Raw genomic sequence first — 27,119 nt, 5'->3', positions numbered from 1 at the left:
CCCGAAGCCTGGACTGACACCTTGCCCTATTGTCCTGTTTATTATTTATTGCAATGCCTGCACTGTTTTTGTGTACTTTATGCAGTCCTGTGTAGGTCTGCAGTCTAGTGTAGCTTTCTCTGTGTTGTTTTTTTTAAACGTAGCTCAGTCTAGTTTTTGTACTGTGTCATGTAACACCATGGTCCTGAAAAACGTTGTCTCATTTTTACTATGTACTGTACCAGCAGTTATGGTCAAAATGACAATAAAAGTGACTTGACTTGACTTGACTGCGTTGAGCTAGAGGAAATGTCTAGCTGTGGAGGATAACCCCTCCTACTTGTGAATTGAGGGCCCCCATTGCAGTATTCATAAAAGTCAGTGAACAAATCCATTACACAGAAAAGATTTCCCTGTGTACTCCTCATATATATATATATATATATACACACACATATTACATACATACACATATATGCACACATATATAAGTGAGCGAATAATAAAGAATAAGAATTAAGTAATATAAAATCCACATTATAATAAGTATTTCTCAAAATAGGTATATCACTGTCTACTTTTGCTTCCGTTTAGCTTCTTAACATTTTTAAAGTTAGCCAAACCTTATGGCTCTTCTGGAGGGGGTGAGGTCTGTCTTTGGAAAACTCCCGGTCTCTTCCTGATATACTTCTCTTGGCCTCCTTCCGTCTCAATTCTCGCACTATTTCCCAAGTGGAGTGGGATAATTCCTCTGCCAGGCGTTCCCTCGGTTTGATCACGCTGATGGGCGACCCTCTGGCCTTCATGTCTGTAGTCGCCTCTTCCACTGTCTGGTACAACCGCATCCCATCTTCATAAAACACTCGAAGTTTAGCAGGGTACGGAGTTTGAAATCTAATCCTTTCTTGCTTTAGTACTCGCTTTACTTCAGAGTATTCTTTACATTTCTGCAGGACCGTGGGGGGGGGGGGGGGGTAATCTTGGTCGAAATATATTATCGTCTAACCTCTTCTTACCCCAGGCCCTTCGTAGAATCTCCACCTTGGTACTGTACCGAAGGGATTTAATTCTTATTGAGCATGGCTTATCTGCTCTATCTCGGGTTGGCTTCGGGATGATCGCGCGATGCGCTCTCTCGATTTCCAGCTCCATAACCGAGGGAAGATCCAGTGCGTCCTGCAGCAACTTTCCGACAAACTCTGTCATAGACAAGCCCTCCGCTCCTTCGGGAACATTGTATATTCTGATATTTTTCCCCCGTGATCTTCCCTCCAGGTCAAGCAGTTTACCTTCTTGGTGATTTAATATTTTTATCGTCTTACTCAGTATCCGTTCCACGTTTTGAACACGATCTTCCACCTTCTCAATTCGAGTCTCTGCCGCCGCTATTTTTTGATTGACGCTGGCGTGCTCTGACTTCATATCATGTAGCTGCTGCTTTATATCTTTCTGGAACTCCCTTATCTCTTTCAGAATTTCAATCATATTCGCCGCTTCGCCTGAACGAGGCCCAGTGTCTGCCTCACTAGCAAGCGGTCAGGTAGGAGAGCCGTTCACTGCACTCCTCTCAGCCGCAGGCTCAGCAGTGTCGCTTTTCATATTTCTATTCTTTTTCCCCATTCTTGCCCCTCTTTTCAGTTCAAATATTTTTTGAAAAATTCTATATTTGATGGGTTAACGGGGCTTAATACACGTTTTTCCGGAAGAGCTAGTGACTTAAGCTGCCATTCTCAATGATGATGTCACCGGAAACCCGTTGCTCCATGTTTTGACAAAGAAAGTGGGGATAGAAGGCATTGAGCTCATCTGGAAGCAAAACCCTGTTGTTGCCCATGTTGCTTGATTTTACTTTAAAAGTGATAACATTCAAGGCCTGCCACAACTGTCCTTCCTTGATTCAAGTTTAGTCTGGTGAAGGTGCCACTTCACCTGTGAGATAGCTTTCCAGAGATCGTACCTGGACCTTTTGTAACTTTCTCGTCACCAGATTTGAATTCCTCTGATCTGGCCCTCAGCCAATTGTGGATCTCATGGTTCATCTAGGACTTTTAGTGGAAATATACTCTGAATGATTTTGTGGGGATACCCTCATCTACAACTGCTCTAATAAAGTCTCTGACAACTATGGTGTATTCATTCAGATCTATAGATGAGAGCTTGAATATGGCCCAGTCAACTGATTCGAAGCAATCCCATAGCCACCTCTCTGCCTCCCTGTGACCATGTCTTTGTTGTCCTAGTCTCTGGAGTTTTGCTCTTTAGCCTCTGCCAGTATGCAGCTAGAAAGACAGCCAAGTGATCAGATTGCCCAAAACGCAGTTTGGGCATGGAACTGTAGGCATTCTTTACCCTAACAGTGGTCTAGTGTGTTGGGACCTCTGGTGCTACAGGTTATATGCTGATGGAAATTGAGCAGAGATTGCTTCAAACAAATCTGGATGATGTCCCCGACTATAATGTGAAATGTGCCTGGATGGATTGTTTCTTGTTTGGAGACAGCATCGTGCAGCATCTCAAACGCTTAATTGTAGTCAGCCGCAGGTAATATGTAAACTCCAGTGAGAATTACGGATGAGTACCTACTAGGTAAATAAAATGGATGGCATTTTATCTTTTTGTATTCAAGGCTGGGGAGCATAAGTTCAACAATACTGCCACTTTGGAGCACCAATAAGAGTTTATCATGAAACACACAACTCCACCTTTTGCCTTTTCTGAATCAGTAGCTCGGTCCTTCCTGTGAATTGAGAGGCCTTCAGGTACTGTATCTTGTATGCTGGGTGTAAGCCAGGTCTCAGTCGAACATAAAGCACAGCAATCTTTCATTTCCCTTCGATACAGCAATCTTTCCCTCAGGTCCTCAATTTTGTTCTCCAGCAACTGGACATTTGCTAACAAGATGTTAAGTAGAGGGGGTCTCATTCCTGTATTTCAGCCTCACTCCTAGCCAGGCTGATGAACCTTCGTCTGGTTAAAGGATACCATACCTGCTTGCTTGAGAGTAAAGTCCACAGAATCTTTCAGAAGATCTTGAAATCTGTAGTTCATTAAGTTGATTTAAAAGTACATTAGCCTGCAGAATGTCACCGTGGTTCACCAGCACCATCTTTCACCTCATCACCAGCTCTGGCTAAAGATATTCCTTCTCATCTCTGTTCTAAAGGGATGTCTTTTTATTCTGATACTGTGCCCTTTGGTCCTGGATTCCACAATCATCCTCTCCACATCCACTCTATCCCGTGCCTCCCAATATATCATATGTTTCAATGAGATCAACAAATCTTTGATCTAGTTACCAACTTCCCCAATTGTCTTTCCTTCCAGCCTTCAGAGTGAAATTATTCCCAATCTTTCACTTCCACCTCCAACTGGTGCATTTATGTGGATTGGTAGATGGGTGGCACGGTAGCAAAGTCATTCAATTCCACAGCTGTCTGTAAGGAGTTCGTGCATTCTCCCCAAAACTGCACGGGCTTCCTGCCACATTCCAAAGACATGCGTCTTAATTATTCACATGAGTGGAATTAGGCAGTGTGGGATCTTTGCGCCTGGAAGGCCTGTTACTGTGTTATATCTCTAAAATAGCAAATTTGGACCAGTATGAAGTGAATCTTGCATTTAGGCTTTGTACTTGAGAAATGGAACCAATTGCAATGAATTGGCCCAGATAATGCAGGCTAATTCTGTAAGCCCCAAACTGAATCACTGACAATCACTCATTTGATTGCATGGATAGAAAAGTCCATATGGTTTTGATCCAGGTAGAGCATTACAGTACCAAGATTTCCCAATATACAAGTACTGCAGGATTGGACTAAAAAAATTACTGAAAGAAGAATGCATCAGGTTGGCAGACAGTTCCTCTGCAAAAGCAGAGCATCACTATAAGTTTCTACAATGAAGCATTCCACCAACACCAGAACAATTAATTAAATACAACTCTCTTGGTGGTACCAATTAATTTCATATGTTTGGGTTGGTCTTCTGCATCTGAATTGGCTAAATAAAAATGAGGCAACTCAACCAGCAAAATTTCATCTGTTGCAACACATACAGTAAATAGAACAAATAATATGGCTTAGCCAGGGGAAGTTTCTTGGTACCAGAATAACTGCCTTCCAACAACAGAATGTGAAATGAATCCTGACTTAATGAACATGAACAAAAAACATGTTGACTGAAAGATTTAGACATGCAAGTTACAAAATTCAGTTTCACTGTAACCAAGAAACAACTTGCTCACTGTTATTCACAGTCTGACCTTGGAAATGCTCCTTTAGTGTTTTAATAGGTTCTGCCTCAGATGGTCATCCTGAATGCAGTATTCAAGAGCCAGGATGTTGAGAAAACTATAAAGTCAATTAAAAGTTAAATCATGTCTACTGCTCTGCTCATGCTGTTTTATCTTCCTTATTCATAGGACACTGCAAATGCTGGAATTTGAAACAAAACTCTGTTAGAGGAAATACAAGAGATTCTGCAGATGCTGGAAATCCAAAGCAACACACATAAAATGCTGGAAGAACTCAGCAGGCCAGGCAGCACCTATGGAAATGAAAGAACAGTAGACATTCTGAGCCATGAGCCTTTGTCGGGTCTGGAAAGGAAGAATAAGAAGATGGGGAGGGGAATGAAGTAAGAAGCTGGGAGGTGATAGGTGGAAAATGTAAAGAGCTGAAAAAGGTATCTGATAGGAGAAAAGAATGGACCATGGGGGGAAAGGGGAGGAGGGGCTCCAGGAAGAAGTCAGAGACAGGTGGGGAGAAGAGTTAAGAGGGAATTGAAGAGAAGAGACAGGGGAGGGGACATAATTACTAGAGAATGGAGGAGCAACAATTCATATTCCATCTGGATAGCCTCCAACCTTACAGTGGCTTCATTGTGGAAGAAGAGGAGGCCATGGACAATCTGTTGGAATGGGAATGGGGATTGGAATTAAAATGGTTCACCACCAGGAAATGCTACTTTTTGCAGATGCAGCAAAGGCACTCGACAAAGCGGTCCCTTAGTCTACATCCATCTCATCAATGTAGAGGAGGTCACATCAGGAGCACCAGATATAGATGCACAGGTGAAGTTTTGTCTCACCTGGAAAGATTGTTTGCGGCCCTGAAAGGAGGTAAACGGGCAGATGTAGCACTTTGGCTGCTTGCAGGGACAAGTGCAAGACGAGATTATTGGGGAGAGACAATGGACAAGGGAATCACAGAGGGAGTGGTCCCTGTGGAAAGTGGAAATTGGATAGGGTGAAGGGAGGTAGAGATGCATTTGGTGGTAGGGATCCTGTTGAAGATGGTGGAAGGTGCTGGATGAGGAGGCTCACAGGGTGGCAAGTGAGGACAAGAGGAATTTTATCCGTTAGGGCGGTGGGAAGATGACATGAGGGGAGATGTTTGTGAAATGGAGGAGATGCATGTGGGGGCAGCATCAATGGTGGTGAAAGGGAAACACTGCTCTTTGGAGGAGGAGGACATCTTTGACATCCTGGAAAAGAAAGCCACATTCCGGGAGCAGAAATAAGAGGAAATCTGCAGAAACTGGAAATCAAAGCAGCACACACAAAATGCTGGAGGAACCCAGCAGGATAGGCAGTATCTATAGATAAGAGTAAACAGTTGACATTTTGGCTGAAACCCTTCATTAGGGCAGATCCACCAGGGATGAAGGAACTGAGAAAAGGGAAATTCAACCTACTGTGTTCCTCCAGCATTCAGTTTGTTTTTCCAATATTTATTAGCCTTGTTGATTCCTGTTAATGATAGGTTGATTATGCTATTTAAGATTTTAGCTACCTTCTTGAGTTGAAAACCATTGTAGTTCATGTGTTGCTTAATTTTTCCTTCCTTCTGAAGAATTTGACACCTCTCCATTTTGATAAAATAACCTTTCACCGTAGTTCTTTGCCTTCCTTCACAACCAAGGTCATACCAATGTTACTATTACTTCAGCACTTTTGCTAACACTTTATCAAAACTCTCTTGAAAATGCCAATGCCTAATTTATGAAGCATAAGTATTAAAACAAGAAAATTCAAATCAGGTATTTGCTCAAATTATCAGAATTGTGCCTCATGAATCAACTGCAATGAACTGGTAAAATTGGGCATGGACGGATATAAATGGCAAAACGAACAAGGAAGAGCTCAGACTTTCCAAAAAGCGAAAAAAACAAATCACACCCGAGTTGCAACTCAAACATCTATGTAGTACATACCTTCTCTGGAGTCAAACACTTCATGTTGGTAGATTTAAGAATGTGCTGCAAATATTCATTTAGATCAGTAATGTTCGTATTAACTGTAACCTTGAAACAAAACAAAAACACAAATTAGGGATCATCCACTCAGTTATCCAAGAAAAGTCATTTTAACCTATGCAAGTTAAAGTACACAGAGTCTACAGAAGTAAGGCAAAGCAGTATCAAGTTTGTGGACCCTCTACAGATTACAGAGGAGGAGGTGTTTGTTGTCTTGAGGCAAATTAGGGTAGATAAATCCTAAAGGCCTGACAAAGTGTTCCCTCAGAACCTGTGGGAGGTAAGTGCAAAAATTGCAGGGGCACTAGCAGATATTTAAATTATCCATAGTGAAAGGTGAGGTAACGAAGGATTGGAGGCCAGCTAATGTTGTTCTGCTGGTTAAGAAAGACTCCAAAAATAAACCAGGAAGTTATAGGCCAGTGAGTCTGACATCAGAAGTGGAGAAGTTATTGAATGGAATTCTTAGGGACCAGATATATGAGTATTTGGATAGACATGGACCGATTAGGGATAGTCAGCATGGCTTTGTACGTGTTAGGTCATGTCTAACTAATCTTATAGAATTTTTCATGAAAGTTACCAGGAAAGTTGATGAAGGCAAGGCAGTGAATGTTATCTACATGGACTTCAGCAAGCTCTTTGACAATGTCCGCATGGGAGATCGGTCAGGAAATTTCAGTTGTTCAGCATTTAAAATGTAGTAAATTGGATTAGATATTGGCTTTGTGGGAGAAAGAAGCCAGACAGCGGTAGTAGATGGTTGCCTATCTGACTGGAGGCCTGTGACTAGTGTGTGCATAGGGATCAGTGCTTGGTCCATTGTTGTTTGTTATTTACAATGATCTGGATGATAATGTGGTAAATTAAATCAGCAAATTTGCAGATGACACCAAGGTTGAGATTGTAGTGGACAACTAGGAAGACTATCAGAACTTACAGTGGGATCTCAACCAGCTAGAAAAATAGGCTGAAAAATGGCAGACGGAATTTAATGCAGTTCAGAATGTTGCACTTCAGTAGAACCAACCAGGATAGGTCTTACACAGTGAACGGTAGAGCAATGAGGAGTGCTGTACAACAAAGGGATCTGGGAATACAGGTCCAAAATTAATTGAGAGTACCGTCACAGGTAGATAGGGTCATTAAAAAAGCTTCTGGCACATTGACCTTCATAATACAAAGTACTGAATACAGGAGATGGGATGTTATGTGTAAGTTGTATAAGATGCTGGTGGGGCCTACTTTGGAGTATGGTGTGCAGTTTTGGTCACCTACCTACAGGAAAGATGTAAATAAGTTTGAAATTGTACAGAGAAAATTTACAAGGATGTTGCCAAGAATGGAGGACCTGAATTATAAAGAAAAATTGAATAGGTTAGGACATTATTTCTTAGAACGTAGAAGACTGAGGAGAGATTTGATAGAAGTATACAAAATTATGAGGGGTATAGATAGGGTAAATGCAAGCAGGCTTTTTCTACTGAGGTTGGGTGGGACTACAACTAAAGGTCATAGGTTAAGGGTGAAAAGTAAAAAGTTTAAGGAGAACATGAGGGGAAACTTCTTCGCTCAGAAGTTTGAGAGAGTGGAGCAATGCGAGCTTGCTTTCAACGTTTAACAGAACCTTGGATAGGTACATGAATGGGAGGGGTACGGAGGGCAATGGTCCCAGTGCAGGTTGATGGGAGTAGGCAATTTAAATGGTACAGCATGGACAAGATGGGCTAAAGGGCCTGTTTCTGTACTGTACTTTTAGAACCATAGAACACCACAGCACAGAAACAGGCCCCCCAGCCCATCTTGGCTGTGTCAAACCACCCCTCCGCCCAGTCCCACCGACCCGCATCCAGACCACACTCCTCCAATCCATGCACCTGTCCAAGTCCCTCTCAAATGCCAAAAGTGAGCCCACATCCACCACCCCACCCAGCAGCCCACTCCACACTCCCACCACCCCTCATGCAAAGAAGCCCCCCCCCCCCAATGCTCCCCCCAAACACCCCCAACCTATGTCCTCTGGCCCTTCCTTCCCCCAGCCTCAATAGCCTTTCTGTGACTATGACTCAATATAATTTCCCTACCTTGTTTTCCCATTCAAATTCTGCCCACATCTGACGGAACTCGGCATCGGAGCACAATGCAGGCTGAATATAGTCCATGATGTCAATGTGAATGTCACTCAGTACCACACAATTTCGGTCACTTGCTGCCCCAGATATATCATAAACTGGAAGCACAAATAAACAGAATTCTGTCAAGTAGCTCAATTCTTGAAAAGGAAAAAAAATCTTTCCTATCAGCATCACAGAGTAAAGGGGCCAGATTACCTGTACCTACTATGAAGCACCCATTTCAATGCATAGTTATCAGCTCTCTGCAGATCAAACCTTACTTACAAACTAGGGGCATTTCACAGTGGTTTCTTAAAATACTAACCCATTCTTCTTAGGCACATGGGGGGGAAACTTGTGAACCCTCCCTGTGGACTGTGCTAAGTATTGATGGACCACAAATTGATGTCAACAGTGACCTGACATTGTTCCATCACCAAATGCAAAAAGCTGTCTCCTTAGATCACAATTTGAATCTCTCAATTCTTTTCAAAGTACTAAAATAGGTGTTAAAGGGAATCCAACAAATCATCTGTCAACGAGACAGGAAATGTATCTCCCAGTACATTTCTTCAGATAATAACACACCAATTGTTCTGATTAAAGAAAATTCCTTCTCACCTATATTACCAAAAATGATGCCATTTTCTGTCGAAGCTACTTTGACATTTGCCTTGATATTAGCAAAATCGTGAGGAGCAAGAGTCAGGGGTGAAGGCTTCTCGACAAGCTTAAGATCACCTAGCAAAAGAAAAACAAGCAGAATCCATATCACAAACTCAGGAAATTCTACAGCTGCTGGAAATCCAGAGCAACACAAAATGCTAGAGGAACTCATCAGACCAAACAACATCTATGAAAATGAATACAGGGCCTATAAAAGGTATTCACCCTCTTAAAAGTTTTCACGTTTTATTGTTTTTGCAAAATTGAATCACAGTGGATTTAATCTGGCTTTTTTTTTTACGCTGATCAACAGGAAAAAAAAGACTCGTGTCAAAGTGAAAACAGATCTCTTCAAAGTAATCTAAATTAATTACAAATATAGAGCACAAAATAATTGATTGCATAAGTATTCATCCCCTTTAATATGACACACCAAATCACCATGGGTGCAGCCAGTTGGTTATACAAGTCACATAATTAGTTAAATGGAGACCTACTTTTGGAGACTTGAGTGCAGTCAAGGTGTTTCAACTGATTGCAGTAAAAACACACCTGTATCTGAAAGGTCCAACTATTGGTGAGTCAATATCTTGGCAAAAACTACACCATGAAGACAAAAGAACACTCCAAGCAACTATGTGAAAAGGTTGTTGAAAAGCACAAGTCAGGAGATGGATACAAGAAAATTTCCAAATCACTGAATATCCCTTGGAGTACAGTTAAGTCAATCATCAAGAAACACAGCTGTAAATCTGCCTAGAGCAAGCCATCCTCAAAAACTGAGTAACCATGCAAGAAGGTAAGTAGTGAGGTAGGCCACCAAGAGACCTATGACCGCACTGGGAGTTACAAGTTTAGCGGCTAAAATGGGAGAGACCGTACATACGACAATTGTTGCCCAGATGCTTCACCAGTCACAGCTTTATGGGAGAGTGGCAAAGAGAAAGACACTGTTGAAAATTCTCATGTATCTCAGCTAGAGTTTGCCAAGACGCTTGTGGGAGACTCTGAAGTCAGCTGGAAGAATGTTGTATGGACTAATGAAACCAAAATAGAGCTTTTTGGCCATCAGACCAATGCTAAGTTTAGTGCAAGCCAGACACCACACATCAAAGACACACCATCCCTACCATGAAGCATGGTGGTGGCTGCATCATGCTGTAGGGATGCTTCACTACAGCAGATCCTGGAAGGCTTGTGAAAGTTAGAGGGAAAATGAATGCAGCAAAATACAGGGAAATCCCGGAAGACAATCTGGTGCGGTTTGCAAGAGAACTGCGACTCGGGAGATTTCTTTTCCAGCAAGACAATGACCTCAATAACAAAGCCACAGCTACACTTAAAAGCAAAAATTAATGCCTTGGAGTGAACAAGTCAGAGTCCAGACCTCAGTCCAAATGAGAATTTGAAAAGGGCTGTTCACTCACATTCTCCAAGCAATCTGACACAGAGCTTGAGCAATTTTGTAAAGAAGAATGGGGAATAATCACACTGTCCAGATGTGCAAAGCTGAGAGACCTATCCACACAGACTCAAGGCTATAATTGCTGCCAAAGGTGCACCTACTAAATACTGACTTTAAGGGGGTGAATAGTTGATGCAATCAATTATTTTTATATTTGTTTTAATTTAGATCACTTTGTACAGATCTGTTTTCACTTTGAACAAACGAGTCTTTTTCTGCTTATCAGTGTCACAAAAGCTGAATTAAATCCGCTGTGATTCAACATTGTAAAACAATAAAACAAGAAAACTTCCAAGGGAGGAGAATACTTTTTATAGGCATTGCAAACAGTCAATGTTTCGAACTGAAATCCTTCATCAAGATTTGAAAGCGGAAGATGCTAGAATAGAAAGGTAGGGTAAGGAAAGCTAGGTGACAGGCAAAGCCAAGTGGGTGGGGAAAGGAGGATTGAAGTAAGAAGCTGGGAGGTAATAGGTGGAAAAAGAAAAGGAAGGAGTAGGGGCACCAGGGGCAGGTGATGGATAGGTGAGAAGAGGCCAGAATGGGGAATGGAAGAGGGAATGGGGAGGGGAAAATAAACCTGAATTTAGAGAAATCGATGTTCATGCCATCAGGTTGGAGGCTACCTAGTAGGAATATGAGGTGTTGCTCCCCCACCCTGAGAGTGGCCTCATCATGGCAAAAGAGGAAGCTATGGACCAACATGCTGGAACAGGAATGGGGAGAGGTATTAAAATGTTGGCCATCAGGAAATACCGCTCTTTGTGGACTGTGCAGGTGCTCGACAAATTTCCCTCGGGTCTGACCAATGTAGAAGAGGCCGCATCGGGAGCACCAAATATAGTAGATGACCAACAGATTTGCAGGTGAAATGTTGCCTCACCTAGAAGTGTTGTTCATATCCACATCTCTAACAATTGTCTTTCTTTCTTAGGCTGTTGTTCATGCAGCAAAGTATCTAAAAAAGTTAGGTTACAAACTGCTTTTCAAACCAAAATAAAAACTTGCGTTAAGTGTTAAAACCTACCCAATGTAGCTAGTTCCAGAGTGCAGTTCTGAAGTGTGTCACTTGTTTGATTGACCACAAGTACATCAAGTACAATGTCATACTGATTAACATGTACGTATGCTTCTGCGTATACCGGATCTGAGAAACCAGTCAACTGTGTAACCTATAAATTAAAAATAAAAATTATTAACCTAGTATTCCTTTAGGGATGGAAACACTCTGAGCATTCAAGAAAATTAATTACTCAGTTAAATTTGGTTGGATGGTTAAATTCAGTGTGCAGTGTCAAAACAAAGAGGTCACAGGCAGTTACGTAAGCAACTCAACATTACGACTGTTGTTGGTTAGTCCAAAATTGAGGCCTCTCGATGCAAAATTTTACAAATTATTTATGCAATGGCATAATGTCTATAAATGAAAAGGAAAATCTAAATTTAATGAAAGAAGTGACAAGTACAATATTGCTTGCTATCAATTTGTGCATATATGTCACACAAACTTCAGGCAATTTAGAGTATGGGAACAAAATAGAATTTCGAGATTCAGCACTCCATCAATAACTCATGGAAATGTCACTACAAGGCATCGCCAACTGCACAAGTTGGTATGTTTAAGGCACTGTCAGAAAATGATATAAATATTCCCTCAATATTACTAACTACATCACAAAGCCTCTGCAGAGACATATTTGTGACTGGTGATTGCATTTATGCATTTCATTTTCTTCTGTTGTAACATCTCATTAAATACAAATTACATTCCTTAATGTTTTTAATTGAAAACTAGATTTTTATACCTTTTCTCTCCCCAACATAACTTAAATTTATATTTCTTTCTAGAAGTTATATGAGATCGTATTCAACAACTAAAATGTTTCCTTCTCAGTCCTTGTATTGCTAAAAGTTAGTCCTCCAGACAACTCCAATTACAGATTTGGTTGCAGTTTCAAACACAAATGGCAATGTAGCTTCAGGTGTACTGGAGCACTACCAGTTGCAGGTTTCCCTCCAAAGGACACACAATCCCACTTTTGAAGTATTTTGCTGTTCCATTATTGCTGTTGGGTCTAAATCCTATAACCCACTTCCCAACAAGATTGTGGGAGTATCTTCACCTGAAGAACTGCATCAGTGCCACAGCAGAGCATTGCTCTTCTTGCCAGTGATAGATAAATAAATAAAGGGGGCCAGGCATTACCCGTTGCAAGGACAACAGGCAGCTTCCAGTTAGAAATAATCAATCAAGTACTTTCATTGTACCTTACTGAGCTTGGAGGCCAAGGGGTCAGAAGCTTCTTTTCGTTGTGTGTTACCCATTGCAGCTAATAAGCTGAGCTGAAACTGGTCTTCTTTAGAAGTCATTTCATTCTTGGCCATCAGCTGCACGAAGGAAATGGGATCGTCTGCCTGCACAATTACATTTCTCTTTTCTGACTGTTTCTAATTGGAGCAAAAGAAAAAGGAAGAAAATCATCAGAAGACATTTAAATATACTTCATCAGTAGTGAAGCTATCCATAGCATCAAGTACCAACACACAAGAGACCCTCTTAGTGAACTGTAACTCAATGTATTTAAGTAAACTACTTAAGAACTTTTTAAAAGCTATTATTAATGTTTTTTGAGAGGGTGATTTTAGATGCATATCATATTTTTACTGAGTTAAGTATTGTATGTAATTAGTTTTGCTACAATAAGTGTATGGGACATTGGAAAAAATGTTGAATTTCCCCATGAGGATGAATAAAGTATCTATCTATCTATAAATATGATTATATTAATAATAACCCTCTCTTACCACCTTTTGTTACACTGAAACATCTCAAAGCACTTGACCAGGGACATTTCACTTTTTAAATGCTAATTTTCACTACGGATCAGCATGTTTCAATTTAGATGAAAATTCTTTTTTCAGAACTCTACAGAAAGAACACTGTAATTTGAATTCTAGCTTTTAATTTACATTTGGAGTTTTTAAGATTAAAATCACTTTACTAGCATGTATATTTGCCTCACAAGGGATCACCACATTATAGAGGGGTTATGTTCCTAGAATATGGCTACTTTCACAATTTTCTGTAACACAAAGCCACGTTTTCTGCATATGGGTCAATAAATGTGAGTTGAAAATAATCTTGTATGAATTCATTATAAATTCTGTAAGAGCAAAATCTATTCTGCATTTAAATTTCTAAGTAGTGATTTGTGATTTCTGAAGGAGTGAATTTCTATAAAGAGCATAGAGGGGTTACTAATAAAAACAGAACTCTTTGACAATAGTGACCTAAATCAACAGCACTGTACTTTCTTTCAGTACAAAAATACTCAAGGGATTACGCAGGAGAAAATCCAGAAATGTTATGAATCCTCCATGAAAACTTTACCTTCTGAGAAAGTTTCTCTTCTTCCAGTTTGGCTGACAGCATTTGAGAGAGTGATTTTCTGCATTCTTTATTGAAAATATCACTCATCAGAGGGGAACACTCTGCAAGAACTTTGAGGCAGAGCGAGATACGGTCCACATCATCATCAGTGATTGGTTTCTTTGGGAGTGATGATTTACCAAGGTGCAAAATGGTAGCCATAATGAGCATAGACTCTGCAACAAAGCTCTTAAAAAAAAAAATGAAAATTATTTAAGACCCAAAAAACAGAAGGAGGAACAGGCCAAATTATTTAAGACCCAAAAAACAGAAGGAGGAACAGGCCATATCATTCAATATCATGGCTAAATTTCTGTATCGACTACACCTTCTTGATCTATTTTCACATTTCTCTACGCCCATGGTGGCCAATCATTTGTCAATTTCACCTGAATATACTTCTCCAAACATCCACAACCCTTTGTGGTAAGTAAATTTCAGTGAAGCAATCTTTCATTCCTCGTTTTCAAGTGTCAACCATTCGTTCTCAGCTCCTCATCCTATACGTAAACATCTCAAGCCCTCTGAAGAACTGAAGTCTTAATGTAATTACCTTTTCCTTTTTAAAATCCACAAATTGTTGGCTCATTCATCTCAATGTCTCTTCACTGCAGCCTACTATTGCCTGGCATCTATCAGATGAATCTTTGCTGCACCCATCTCAAAGTACTAAAGCCAAACTTTGTACTCCAGGTCCAGTGTCATCATAACTCCATATAAATGAAATCAGACTTTCTGGGACTGGAACCTCAAACACCACTTGATATTCTTCCAGCCAAGCTGAAGATATATGCTAAAGAAAGGATCTATTCTGTATAAGCAAACTACTCTGGCACAATAAGCACTTGGGTTACCCAACAATGTGGAAAATAAGCCAGGTAAATTCTATACATAATAATGTAGTACAAACCCAATGTTAATCATTACAGTCCGTAAGTCTAATTTTAATGACCAGAAAAATGCTTAAGCAGTCTTGACATCACTGATTAACACCATTAAGCATCACCTTAGCAACGACCTACTTCTCAACGCTTAGTTTGGATGTTACTATGGCCACTGATCTACAGGCCATGTTACAGCTTCACTCCTCAATTCTATTGGTGAAATTACAGTGAATGCTGCACCAATTCCTTTTTCCAATATGTCTGCTTTATCCACTGCTACCTTGTTCATTCAGTTTCTCCACCCTTACTTCCAGAATTTTAAAACTGCGTACTTCAAATACAAATCCCTGCAGATGGCTAATGTTTACCAAAAATTGACAATTAACACATATTTTGCTGATAATATTCAACACAGATAAATATTCTTTCAATATCATGCCTTTAAAAAACATATATCAGGTTTAAATACTTGCAGCTTATAGAGACAGTGGAAATTAGTTTCCTATTTCTTGAATTTTCAAAAGAATCCTGATTATTACTTACATTTTGCTTCTTTTTATCTTGCATAAGTACCATATAACGTAAAGATATCTTGGTCAATGTAGTCGCAAGGGCACCAGCCACGAAGAAATCCCCATCCAGCAGGAATCCACGGAGAGGTGGTCTTTAAAAATTCATACATATTTATATAAAATTAATGTATCCCAATAAATATAGTGTGGAAGGAATTATTATAGCATATAGCAATGCCCAATTAAATATTAAATAAAAAACAAATACTTCAGAACTAAATATTTACTGCTTCTCCATGTAACAGATAGCATGAAAACAGATTAGAAGACTGAAATCTACATGCCGACTAACATTAAAAAATGAAGATGTGTCCATTGAATAAATGTATGCAATACAAGCCATTCAGTTGGGAAAAAACACATAAAAGCAACTTTCTTTGACCAATAAGTCCTCAATGCTTAAGATTATACTTGTTCTCAAATTGCCAAGATGAAGATCTTTATGCAAACAGTTACGTTTGAAACCCTTGGATCAATCAGTAAAATTATGCAAACACAATCAAGTCCTTACATGTTTTCCAATGAATTGTACATTGTTACTTCCATCTTCAGTATCTCCTCCACCAAGAAATTTCATTCATTGTGCTCAATAAATAAATTGTTTTAGATATTCTGCACTGTTTCAAAATTAGTATGAGAGGAAGAGTGATCCTTGAATCCAAAAGCAAAACTTCCACAAATTTGACAGATAAACTGCAGAATACAGATACAAAATATTTCTAGATCGTTTGCATCCAAATCTTCAAATTACTATTTTAATGGATGGGAGGCTGCTAGTGTCAGAATCAATTTCAGAAATGAGTATTTAACTTTGTCCTTTTAATATGATGGTAGTTGTACACATATTAGAAAATATTCTAGTTTTACCTGTCTTCATCCTTTTTGGAAGGCCTTGCACTAAGGGCACTCTGAGTTGCATAGGTTCCCATCTCCGTCACAAGTTTTTGTGTGGGAACTACCTGAATGTCATCGTCCATTTTCAGCTCACCAGCTTCCTTCTTTATCTCAGAATCAACAATTGGAATCTAAAACAGATTCAGAAAAATGCAAATAAATTGTTTTATGGTATCAAGTGCCCATATGTATTTGCACGATACTTCTATAAAGCATTTCTGCATAATGTTTGTTTTTAAAGAAGGGAAATCACTATTAGAATCACATATTCAGTTTAACTGAAAAAATCTTCCTTCAAGATGTTTCAGAATCAGGTTTATTATCATTGGCATGAGTCATGAAATTTGTTAACTTAGCAGGAACAGTACAATGTAATAAATGATAATATAGAAAGAAGAGTAAATCAATTACAGTACGTATATGTACAGTGGCATGCAAAAGTTTGGGCACCCCTGGTCAAAATTTCTGTTACTGTGAATAGCTAAGCAAGCAAAAGATTACCTGATTTCCAAAGGGCATAAAGTTAAAGATGACACATTTCTTTAATATTTTAAGCAAGACTACTTTTTTTATTTCCATCTTTTACAGTTTCAAAATAACAAAAAAGGAAATGGGCCTGAAGCAAAAGTTTGGGCACCCTGCATGGTCAGTACTTAGTAACACCCCCTTTGGCAAGTATCACAGCTTGTAAACGCTTTCTGTAGCCAGCTAAGAGTCTTTCAATTCTGCTTTGGGGGATCTTTGCCTATTATTCCTTGCTAAAGGCTTCTAGTCCTGTGAGATACTTGGGCCGTCTTGCATGCATTGCACTTTTGAGGTATATCCAAATTTTCAATGATGTTTAGGTCGGGGGACTGTGAGGGCCATGGTAAAATCTTCAGCTTGCGGCTCTTGAGGTAGTCCAATGTGGATTTTGAGGTGTGTTTACAATCATTATCCTGTTGTAGAAGCCATCCTTTTCTCATCTTCAGCTTTTTTTTTTGCAAATGGTGTGATGTTTGCTTCCAGAATTTGCTGGTATTTAATTGAATTCATTCTTCCCTCTACCAGTGAAATGTTCCCCGTGCCACTGGCTGCAACACAAGCCCAAAGCATGATCAATCCACCCCCGTGCTTAACAGTTGGAGAGGTGTTCTTTTCATGAAATTCTGCACCCTTTTTACTCCAAACATACCTTTGCTCACTGCAGCCAAAAAGTTCTATTTTAACTTCATCAGTCCATAGGACTTGTTTCCAAAATACATCAGGTTTGTTTAGATGTTCCTTTGCAAACTTCTGACGCTGAATTTTGTGGTGAGGACACAGAAAAGGTTTTCTTCTGATGACTCTTTCATGAAGATCATGTCTGTGCAGGTGCAGGTTTTTTTGGTCTTCCAGACCTCAACTTGACCTCCACCATTCCCGTTAACTGCCATTTCTTAATTACATTACGAACTGAGGAAACGGCTACCTGAAAATGCTTTGCTATCTTGTTATAGCCTTCTCCTGCTTTGTGGGCATCATTTATTTTAATTTTCAGAGTGCGAGGCAGCTGCTTAGAGGAGCCCATGGCTGCTGATTGTTGGGACAAGGTTTGAGGAGTCAGGGTATTTATAAAGCTTTGAAATTTGCATCACCTGGCCTTTCCTAACGATGACTGTGAACAAGCCATAGCCCTAACAAGCTAATTAAGGTCTAAGATCTTGGTAAAAGTTATCTAAGAGCTCAAATCTCTTGGGGTGCCCAAACTTTAGCATGGTGCTCATTTCCTTTTTTCCACTCTAAAATTGTACAAAACAAGAATAATACACTAGTCTTGCTTAAAATGTTGAAAAGACTGTTTCACCTTTAACTTTATGACTCTTGGAGATCAGTTCATCTTCTACTCACTTAACTATTCACAGTAACAGAAATTTTGACCAGGGTGCCCAAACTTTTGCATGCCACTGTATATTATTAAATGGATTTATAATAGTGCAAAACCAGAAATAATATACATTAAAGAAAGGTGAGGTAATGATCGTGGGTTCAAAGTCCATTTAGAAATTGAATGGCAGAGAGGAAGAAGCTGTTCCTGAATTGCTGAGTGTGTACCTTCAGGTTTCTTCTGAATCTCCTTCCTGACCATAACAATGAGAAGAGGGCATGCCCTGGGTGATGGAGGTAGTTAATAATGGACATCCTGTGCAGTAGACGCCAACCGCCCCCCCCCCCCCCCAATACCAGACAGTGATGCAGCCTGTCAGAATGCTCTCCACCATACATCTATAGAAGTTTCCAAGTGTTTTAGTTGACAAACTAAATCCCTTCAAACATCTATTGAAATATAGCTGCTGGCTTGCCTTCTTTTTAGCTGCATTGATATGTTGGGAGCAGGTTAAATCCTCAGAGATCTTCACACCCAGGAACTTGAAATTACTCACTCTCTCCACTTCTGATCTCTCTATAAGGATTGGTTTTGTGTTCCCTTGTCTTACCCTTTCTGAAGTCCACAATCAACTCTTTCATACTGACACTGAGTGCAAGATTGTTGCAGTGACACCATTCAACAGCTGCTATATCTCACTCCTGTATGCCCTCTTAACTCCATCTGAGATTCTATCAACAATGGGTATAGCATCAACAAATTTATAAATGGTACTTGAACTATACCTAGCCACACAATCATGGGTATACAGAGCAGAACAGTGAGCTAAGCACACACCCGAGGTGCGCCAGTGTTGATCATCAGCGAGGAGGAGAAATAATCACCAATCCGCACAGACTGTGCTCTTCCAGTTAGGAAGTCAAGGATCCAATTGCAGAGGCCAGGCTTTGCAGCTTATCGATTAGGACTGTGGGAATGATGGTGTTAAAAACTGAGCTATAGTCAACAAACAGCATCCAGACATAGTTGTTTGTATGTCCAGGTGATCTAAGGCCATAAGAGCCATTGAGAATGTATCTGCTGTAGACATCAGGTGACTTTGTTCAATGCTGTCTTCTCCCTTGCAATCATACTTAGAGAATAAGAGCACACAAGAAATAAAACTGCTATCTGAATTAACAATTATTAATACAAATAACATTTTGCAACTGTATAATTTCAGATGCTTCTGTAGATTTTTGGGTTTTTTTCATTTCTGAACTTCAGTTACTAATTTCAGAGATTGGGCTTGGGTCAGAAAGTCAATTCTACACATGAATTTAGATTTTAACTAGTAAAAGGGAAAATCATGAGTGCCCTGTATTCTTTTTGTGAATGTCCTGGTACCTTACTTGTAATGCAACTGGAGCATGGCATCCTAGATAACAGAAAAAGCATTTGAGTTTTCCCCACATACCTCACCTAATGACCGACGAACTTCAGTCATTACACTCTGAATGTCCTCTTTAGAGCTGCAATATTCACCCAAAATCCAAAGCGCTCCCCTGTATATCCTGCAGTAAAAACAAAGAAAAATCCAATGAAAAAGCAAAACTGAAATAAAGAAAGATGCTGGAAAACTGAAGTTAAAACATTGGAAACACTTAACAGTTCAGTCAGCACATGGAATAACAGAATGAACTAAGATTTAAGGTCAGTCAGAACCATATATGAAATAAATTGAGAACCACAAAATGGTGCTTCGCTTTCTGGCATGTCCAGTCAAACTCTTGGAATGACTACTTTGTTATGAATGTTCTTTCCCAGCAATAAAATCCGAGGATACTTCTTGATTTAAAAAAAACACCAGTTGCTGAGGAGTGGACTGAACCAAACTTAGTTATTCGGTCAAAAGTTAACTGAAATCAGAACACACTTGGCACAACATGGATCATGAAAAGATCAAAAGGTCTGAAAACGACTTCAGAGTCTCTTCACAGAAAAATTCGAACAGTTTATTTGAACTTGTTCATTGGTTACAGTAATTGTCAGTTTCTGCTTTTTATGTCCAATTTTTTAAACAAGTGAATTTGCTGTGGATTATAATTTCATTCATTTGCTAAGCAATGTTTGTGAAGATTAAAGAAAAGCAATCTGGTCCCTAACTACAACATCTATGTGGACACAAAAGACAATAGATGCTGCAAACTAAAGGAACAATCTACTGGAGGAACTCACTTGATGAGCTATGTTTCTCCAGCAGAATGGTGATTGTTACAATGTCTGTGTTACTGGACCTACATTTCACACTCCAGTTGTAATATCCAGATCACAACCATCTAAAAAAAAATTTCTTTGAATCCTGAATGAAGAGCATTACACGAAAGCAAATATACAGTATGTCATCTCAACAAATAATTTTGGACAAATTAAGGCAGGATTTTCAACTAAGCATCCAAATGGCAATTGAACATGATCCATCTACAACTAAAACTTTAAATCACATAATCAAATGATTAATTCAAGCCTGGTCTTACAAGAAATACTTGAGGTGCACATTACCATGTAAACCAAAAGTTTACACCTTTGCTCAGCCATAGTTTAAACACAAATATATACTGCAAGAATAGAAGTTAAATTTTACAAAATCAATAGTAAGATACATTTTATTTCACAGATAGCTTCTATTGCAAGAAAACTTTACTTACTTGACGGATTTAATGGCATGGAATACCTCCAACATTTTCTCCACAATAACTGGACGAAGGCCTTCAAACCTCTGAATGGCTTCTCGCACAAACTCAAGAACGTCAGCAGCAGCTGCCTCATTGGTATCACTAAGGAACTCCATTAGCTATGGTAAAATCAAGTTGGGAAAGTACATATTATCAGAGCAGCAAATTAAATTACTCTGCAACTTCCTGTTGCCTCATTTAATACAGCTTGAAACATCCATTAGTTGTGAATGTGTTAAAACAGACAGCATCATTCTGTGAGATATTTGTATAATCAGTAGGATGTTGACATAACTCCCTTTGTCTTTCAGTTCTTTGCACCTAAACACCAGAGCCCAAAAGGGTCAGGAACATTCAAGATCTACAACTAAAACAACATTACTTGACTACACCCATCAATACAGTTTGAAGCTCTTTAGTTTGTAGTCAATATATTGAAACAGAAGATGCTATTTTCTCAGTATTTTTAATTATTGTAACAAAATGTGAAATATGTGCTTGCACAGACCCTATGATGATCCTTACCTAAAAAAAATGCAGAACTGCTGCTTGTTGTTAAACAACTTAACAATAGTAATGCGTCCATATAAATATATGTACTATGTGAAGTGCACTTGAGCTAAAATTCTGTTCTCATACTATCTACTCTAAAGAGACTGAACACAACCCTTGGGTGGTGTTGGCAGAGCAGATCTTGGTGTGATGATGTAGAAGCAATTCTTGGACTTAGGAAGACAAAGGCAATTACGAGCTACACCCTGTCCTTGACATACACCCAACTGATCACACAGCATAATGGCCAGAGAATAAAATCAGGCTTGCCTTTGAGGCCTACAAGCAATGTCCTTGCCTCCAATCATTCCATGGCCAAGTCCAACTGAGAATACAAGTACAATTAAACACTTTTGGCTAGACTAATATGAATTACTAAGAGGTATCCTGCGGAAGAAGTTTTTAGGAAATAAATAACTTATGCTCACATACCACTGGGATAACATTTCCAGCCATGTCAGGAAAACGGACACTGCATGAATGTAACGTCCTGACTAGAAGCTGTCGGTATTTGTCGGTGTCTTCATGTTCTGACACATTATTTGTTTTGATGACTTCTTTCTTTAGAACTATGACAAGCTGCAGAGAACAAACACGCACTGAATTTGTCAAAAATGAATCTCTGAGATTTGAAGTTGACAATAAGTAAAATGACTCAGAAGTTCAAAGTTTGTACCTCTTCAACGTTACGAGAAGAAACTAAATCTAGTGCCAGCTGCAGTGTTTTCTTGCGAACCTCCAGGTCTGTGGAGGTCAGAACTCGCAGGACATCCATCACCAAATCCTGAAAAGATTTTTTTTAAACTTAATTAGCATGGGGAATGAAATTTCTTTATCTTAGTTTTAAAATGTCCATGAATAAACCAATTGGAAAACAATTTCATAACAATAAGTTCATTGACATTGATTTGCTATGGATTGTTCACAGTGTTTGAAGCAATAAAGAAGCATAATGGTCTCAATTCAGCCGAAGCACTAGGCTTATTACCTGTAGCACCCTCTCATGTGTGGGATGCTCTCGTAGTTCAATCAGGCGATCAAGAACTATCAGTTTCACATTGTTGTCACTCTCTTTGATAATCAAATCAATGTAGCACTGAGCAGCAGCCTAGAAAAAGGTATACCAAATTCACAATAAATTATAAAATGCCAAAAAGAATTTTCCTCAGAACTGTCAACTATGCATGCATTTTTATCACACTGGCAGAAAATTGAGAGGCCATGGATGAAAAAAAAATTCTGTTTGGAATTTTGTACTGGAGATTGGGAAGAGTTAACTGCCTGGTTGTCTCTCCAATAAACAGAAAAATGCATTTTGGCTTGCATAAAACAACCTATTCTTCGTAACAGAATGTGAAAATACACTATATTTTAAAAAATATGATCAATGCACTTTGTGAATAATGATTGGAGAAATTTAAGTTTAACTTTTACAAATGCAGCCAGAATTTAAAAGCCTTCCTTGAAATGCTTTCTTTATAGACATGCACAAGGCCACTTCTTCTCCTCTACCTTTCAGGAACTAATAAAATAGCATATTTTGGAAGAAAATTTGATTCATTCAACATAGATTAACATTATACTTTCTTTGGTTGATACCTATACTTTCAATCATTATACCAAAGCTTTTACGACTTTTCAGCAAATGTACCATAAAATTCAGTACCTTGATAGCAGTTGGGGCACTTGAGAGGGTAACTAAAGTGCCAGCAGCTTCATACTTCACTGCAGGGCTCGAGGACTGGAGTAAGTTATAGATGCAGCGAATGAAACGGGCTCTCTCTGTGGGATTGGCATGGCACACCTAAAACAGCATTAACAATTTAACTTATATGTACTAAACATTGCAGCTCGGCTTATATTGAGGAAAGCCTGTTACCAACCATCTGCATGCATTCCCCCAAATGGACTTAGCTAATCCTGATAGCCCACAAGTAAGTGGACAAGCCTTGGGTGGTTCACAGGTCTTAAACCTGGATAACTTTCCTAGGTTACATTCCTTTGTCATGGAGTGCCTTACATGTAGATATTTTGAAAACATTAAAATCAAGCAAAACACTAAAAAATTTTTCATTTTAGGAGTTCACCAAAACATTAAACAAACAGGCTAACTGATTTAAATGGTGATAACTAGTGAGAGGACAAAGCTAAATCCTACTCAAGTAACGGGACAGGACAAGTTACCGAGGTAACAATGGGAGAGCACTTTGGGATATGTGACCAGGTTTCAAATTATTTCAAACTAGTTATGGAAAGGGACAGAACTGGGCCACAGGTTCAAGTGCTAAACTGGGACAGGACAATTTTTAATGGTATTGAGGCAGGAACTTGCAAAGTTGATCGTAAAAGTTTTTAAAAGTGAGATAATGAGAGCTCAAGATTTGCATATTCCTGTTAGAGTGAAGGACAATGTTGGCAAGATAGGAAAACCTGGTTAATGATGAATACTGAACTCCTGGCCAGGAAAAAGGAGACAGCATGAGTCAGGTACACGCAATTGTGATCAAGAGAACCTCTGGACTATCGAGGACGCAAGAGTGTACTGAAGAAAGAAATCATAAGGCAAAATGAGGCACAAGATAATTCTGACAGTGATCAGGAAAGTCCAAATGAGATTTTATGCATTTTAAGGAAAAATGAAATCAGAGAGGATATGGTCCATCAAAAACCAAAGAGGACAACTTTCTGTGGAGCGCCAGGAGATGGGCAAGACCATTCATGAATATTTATCCTTAATGAATACTTCTCCTGTTTTTACCATGGAAAAAGACATGAAGACTTTGGCACTAGAAAAATTCAAAGGGGAAATTTTGGGGAAAGTCTATATTACAGTAGAGGAGGTACTGGATAATTTAAAAGACATAAAGGTACACTAATCTCCGGGGCATGACTGGGAGGTAGCTTGATAAGAAATTACAGGAGCCCTAGCTGAAATATTTGCATCATCATTAGATATGGGTGAGGAGAGCAAATGTGATGCCATTATCTAAGAAGATTGGCAAGGAAAAACATGGGATCTGCAGACCAGCAGGTCTGATATCTGTGGCAGGAATACAAATACACCTAGTGAATAGGGCTTGTCAACATTTTACAAACGGAATTGAATTTTTTGGTGATGTGACCAAGAAAGCCAATGAGGGCAGGCACATGACGTGGTTTCTATGGATGTCAGTAAGACCTTAAGTAAGTTTCCACAGGGTAGGCTGCTCTGGAAGGTTAGATAGCATGGAATCTTGGGAGGACTGGCTTATTCAATACACAGTTAGCTTTATGGTAGAAAATAGGCAGTAATGGAGGAAGGTTGATTCTCAGACTAAAAGCCCAGTGATATGTCTCAGATGTCAGTGCTGGGCCCATTATTGTTTGTCAACTATATCAATGATTTGGATAAGAATATACAAGGCATGGCAAGCAAATTTGCAGATGACACTAAAATAGGTTGTACAGCTGACAATGAAGGTGATTATCAAAACTTACTGGAGTATGTTGCAACTAAGTGGGCAAAAGAATGGCAAATGGAGTTGAATTTGAGAAAGTCGGAGATTTTGCAATTTGGAAGTTCAAATCTGGATGGATTTAAGAATGAACAACAGGGCCCTGGGGAGGGCTCTTGAAACATAATTACATTATTCCCAGGAAACAGAGTCACAGGTAAACAGAGTGGTGGGTGGTAAAGGCAGCATTGGGAACACTGGCTTTCATAAGTCAGGGCACTGAGTATAAAAGTTGGGAGGTCATAGTGCAGTTGTACAGGGTATTGGTAAGGCTGCACTTGGAACACTGTGTTTAGCTTTGGTCACCCTGCTATAAGGAAAGTGCTATTAAACTGGGAAGTGTGTAGAAATGATTCACAATACTGCTGGAACTGAAGGGAGTGAATAATAGGGAAAGGTTGGATAAGCTAGAAATTTATTCCTTAGAGCATAGTAAACTGAGAGACGATTCTTCAGAGGTATATAAAATCATAAGAGGCATGGTTAGGGTGAATACACTCAGTCTTTATTCCAGATTTGTTGAATGAAGAACTAGAGTGCATAGATTTGAGGTGAGAGATGAAAGATTTAAAATGAACTTGAGGAGGGACACACACATTCACACCTTTGTGGAATGAAATGCCAGAGAAAGTGGTTAAGGCTGCTACAATAACAACTTATAACAATTTTAAAATAATAGTTGTATAGGTAAAAGGACTGGAAAGATTTATAAGGTTAAAAGGCCAAACACTGGCAAATAGAACTAGCTTGGATGGGGATGGGGTACCTTGCTCAGCAAAAATCAGTGTGCCAAAAGGTCTGTTTCCATACTGTGTGACTCTATGCGCAGTGCAGGAGTCTGGTTCCATGTGAGCAGTCATAAATCTGCCAGTAAAACTCAGCAAGCAAGATAGGAACCTCTGCATCTGCATTCAACTCCCAAAACTTGCCAGCATTCCTGACAGACTGAACAGCTGTTACTCCCTTTTATTTCAAGGATCATTTGTTTGCATATTCTTCAACTCCAAGCCAAAAAAAGGTCAGATTTTCCTTATTCCATATAACAATTACAGCACGGAAACAGGCCATCTCAGCCCTTCTAGACCGTGCCGACGCTTACTCTCACCTAGTCCCAGTGGCCCACACTCAGCCCATAACCCTCCATTCCTTTCCTGTCCATATACCTATCCAATTTTACTTCAAATGACAATACCGAACCTGCCTTTACAGTTCATACAATTTTTGATTATTTACCTTGTAAATCAACTCAACTATAACCAGTTGCAGAATGTCTCCAAAAGTATGAACCTGATCAATGCAAGTACTCAGGTAATCCAGAGCTCGGTCCTAAGAAAACATCACAAAATTATATTAAAAATTATTTGCAGAATTCCAGTAGCTAAATCTAGATCTGATAACATTGCAGCAATAGTTTGCAGATTCCTTACACACAAAACAAATGTTTTTTGAATTTGTCTGTTAAATATTCAAAATCTCTATTTCTTTCAATTTTATAACATATTCACTATGGAGAAAGTATGATTGAATGCATTTTCAGAGCAAAGTATCCAAATTTAATGGAAAAATAAAATATCAAAATTTGGTACATCATAGAAGTGAACTTTTCATGTTTAGATGCACCTTGCTCCATAAATACACATCACCATTTAGTCACATTCCTGACCATTTAGCAATATTCTTTCCCAGCTCAGGGAATCAGAGTTCAGGGTTCAATTCTGGCACCATCTGTAAGGAATCCCTCTCCCTGTGGAATATGCGGGTGTTCCCCACGTGCTCCAGTTTCCTCCCACAGCCCAAAGCGTATCGAGTAAGTTAATTGGTTATTGTAAATTATCCCATAATTAGGTTAGGGTTAATCAGGATTGTTGAAATTGCTGGGATGGCGAGGCTTGAAGGGGTGCAAGGGCTAACTCCGTGCTTTGTCACTAAATAAAGCTTTCACTGACTTAATAATTTTTGACCATAATTTGTCAAAGACACAAGTATTTCACCTGATCAGCATGGATAAGCATCATGAAAGCATTCCGTTTACAACTGGCATCTTTTTCATTCACCAAGAAATCATGAATCAACTCAGGAGCGTCAGGAATAAGGTTTTCAAAGTTCCTACAAGAAAGAAAAAACAAAATGATATCCAACTTCGAAATGCAATGAAAACCTAGCTTTTACTTTTCCAATTTCTTTTCTCACAAAAAAATAACATGTTAGCCTTCAATATTTTGTGAAGCTTGCTAACAAAAAAAACTGAAATTAA

The 27,119-nt window shown here is 39.2% G+C and overlaps 1 protein-coding gene across 2 annotated transcripts in view; it reads right to left on the bottom strand.

Annotated features, from left to right (window-relative positions):
- Positions 1 to 27,119, bottom strand: part of copb1 (COPI coat complex subunit beta 1) — a 52,858-nt gene that overhangs the window by 12,988 nt on the left and 12,751 nt on the right. For both annotated transcript variants that reach the window (XM_073049504.1, XM_073049503.1), the window contains exons 5-20: positions 26,857 to 26,971; positions 26,099 to 26,191; positions 23,038 to 23,175; positions 22,360 to 22,479; positions 22,048 to 22,155; positions 21,804 to 21,950; positions 20,793 to 20,938; positions 19,562 to 19,658; positions 16,233 to 16,390; positions 15,337 to 15,457; positions 13,871 to 14,098; positions 12,748 to 12,927; positions 11,507 to 11,651; positions 8,970 to 9,089; positions 8,319 to 8,464; positions 6,193 to 6,282 (exon numbers count right to left, since the gene is read on the bottom strand). In XM_073049504.1, the coding sequence (XP_072905605.1) occupies positions 6,193 to 6,282; positions 8,319 to 8,464; positions 8,970 to 9,089; positions 11,507 to 11,651; positions 12,748 to 12,927; positions 13,871 to 14,098; positions 15,337 to 15,457; positions 16,233 to 16,390; positions 19,562 to 19,658; positions 20,793 to 20,938; positions 21,804 to 21,950; positions 22,048 to 22,155; positions 22,360 to 22,479; positions 23,038 to 23,175; positions 26,099 to 26,191; positions 26,857 to 26,971 (2,152 nt within the window). The remainder of the gene's footprint in view (positions 1 to 6,192; positions 6,283 to 8,318; positions 8,465 to 8,969; positions 9,090 to 11,506; positions 11,652 to 12,747; positions 12,928 to 13,870; positions 14,099 to 15,336; positions 15,458 to 16,232; positions 16,391 to 19,561; positions 19,659 to 20,792; positions 20,939 to 21,803; positions 21,951 to 22,047; positions 22,156 to 22,359; positions 22,480 to 23,037; positions 23,176 to 26,098; positions 26,192 to 26,856; positions 26,972 to 27,119) is intronic.

The sequence above is a fragment of the Hemitrygon akajei genome, chromosome 6, assembly GCF_048418815.1.
Source record: "Hemitrygon akajei chromosome 6, sHemAka1.3, whole genome shotgun sequence".
NCBI lineage: Eukaryota > Metazoa > Chordata > Chondrichthyes > Myliobatiformes > Dasyatidae > Hemitrygon > Hemitrygon akajei.
This window is presented reverse-complemented; position numbering and strand designations above follow the sequence as displayed.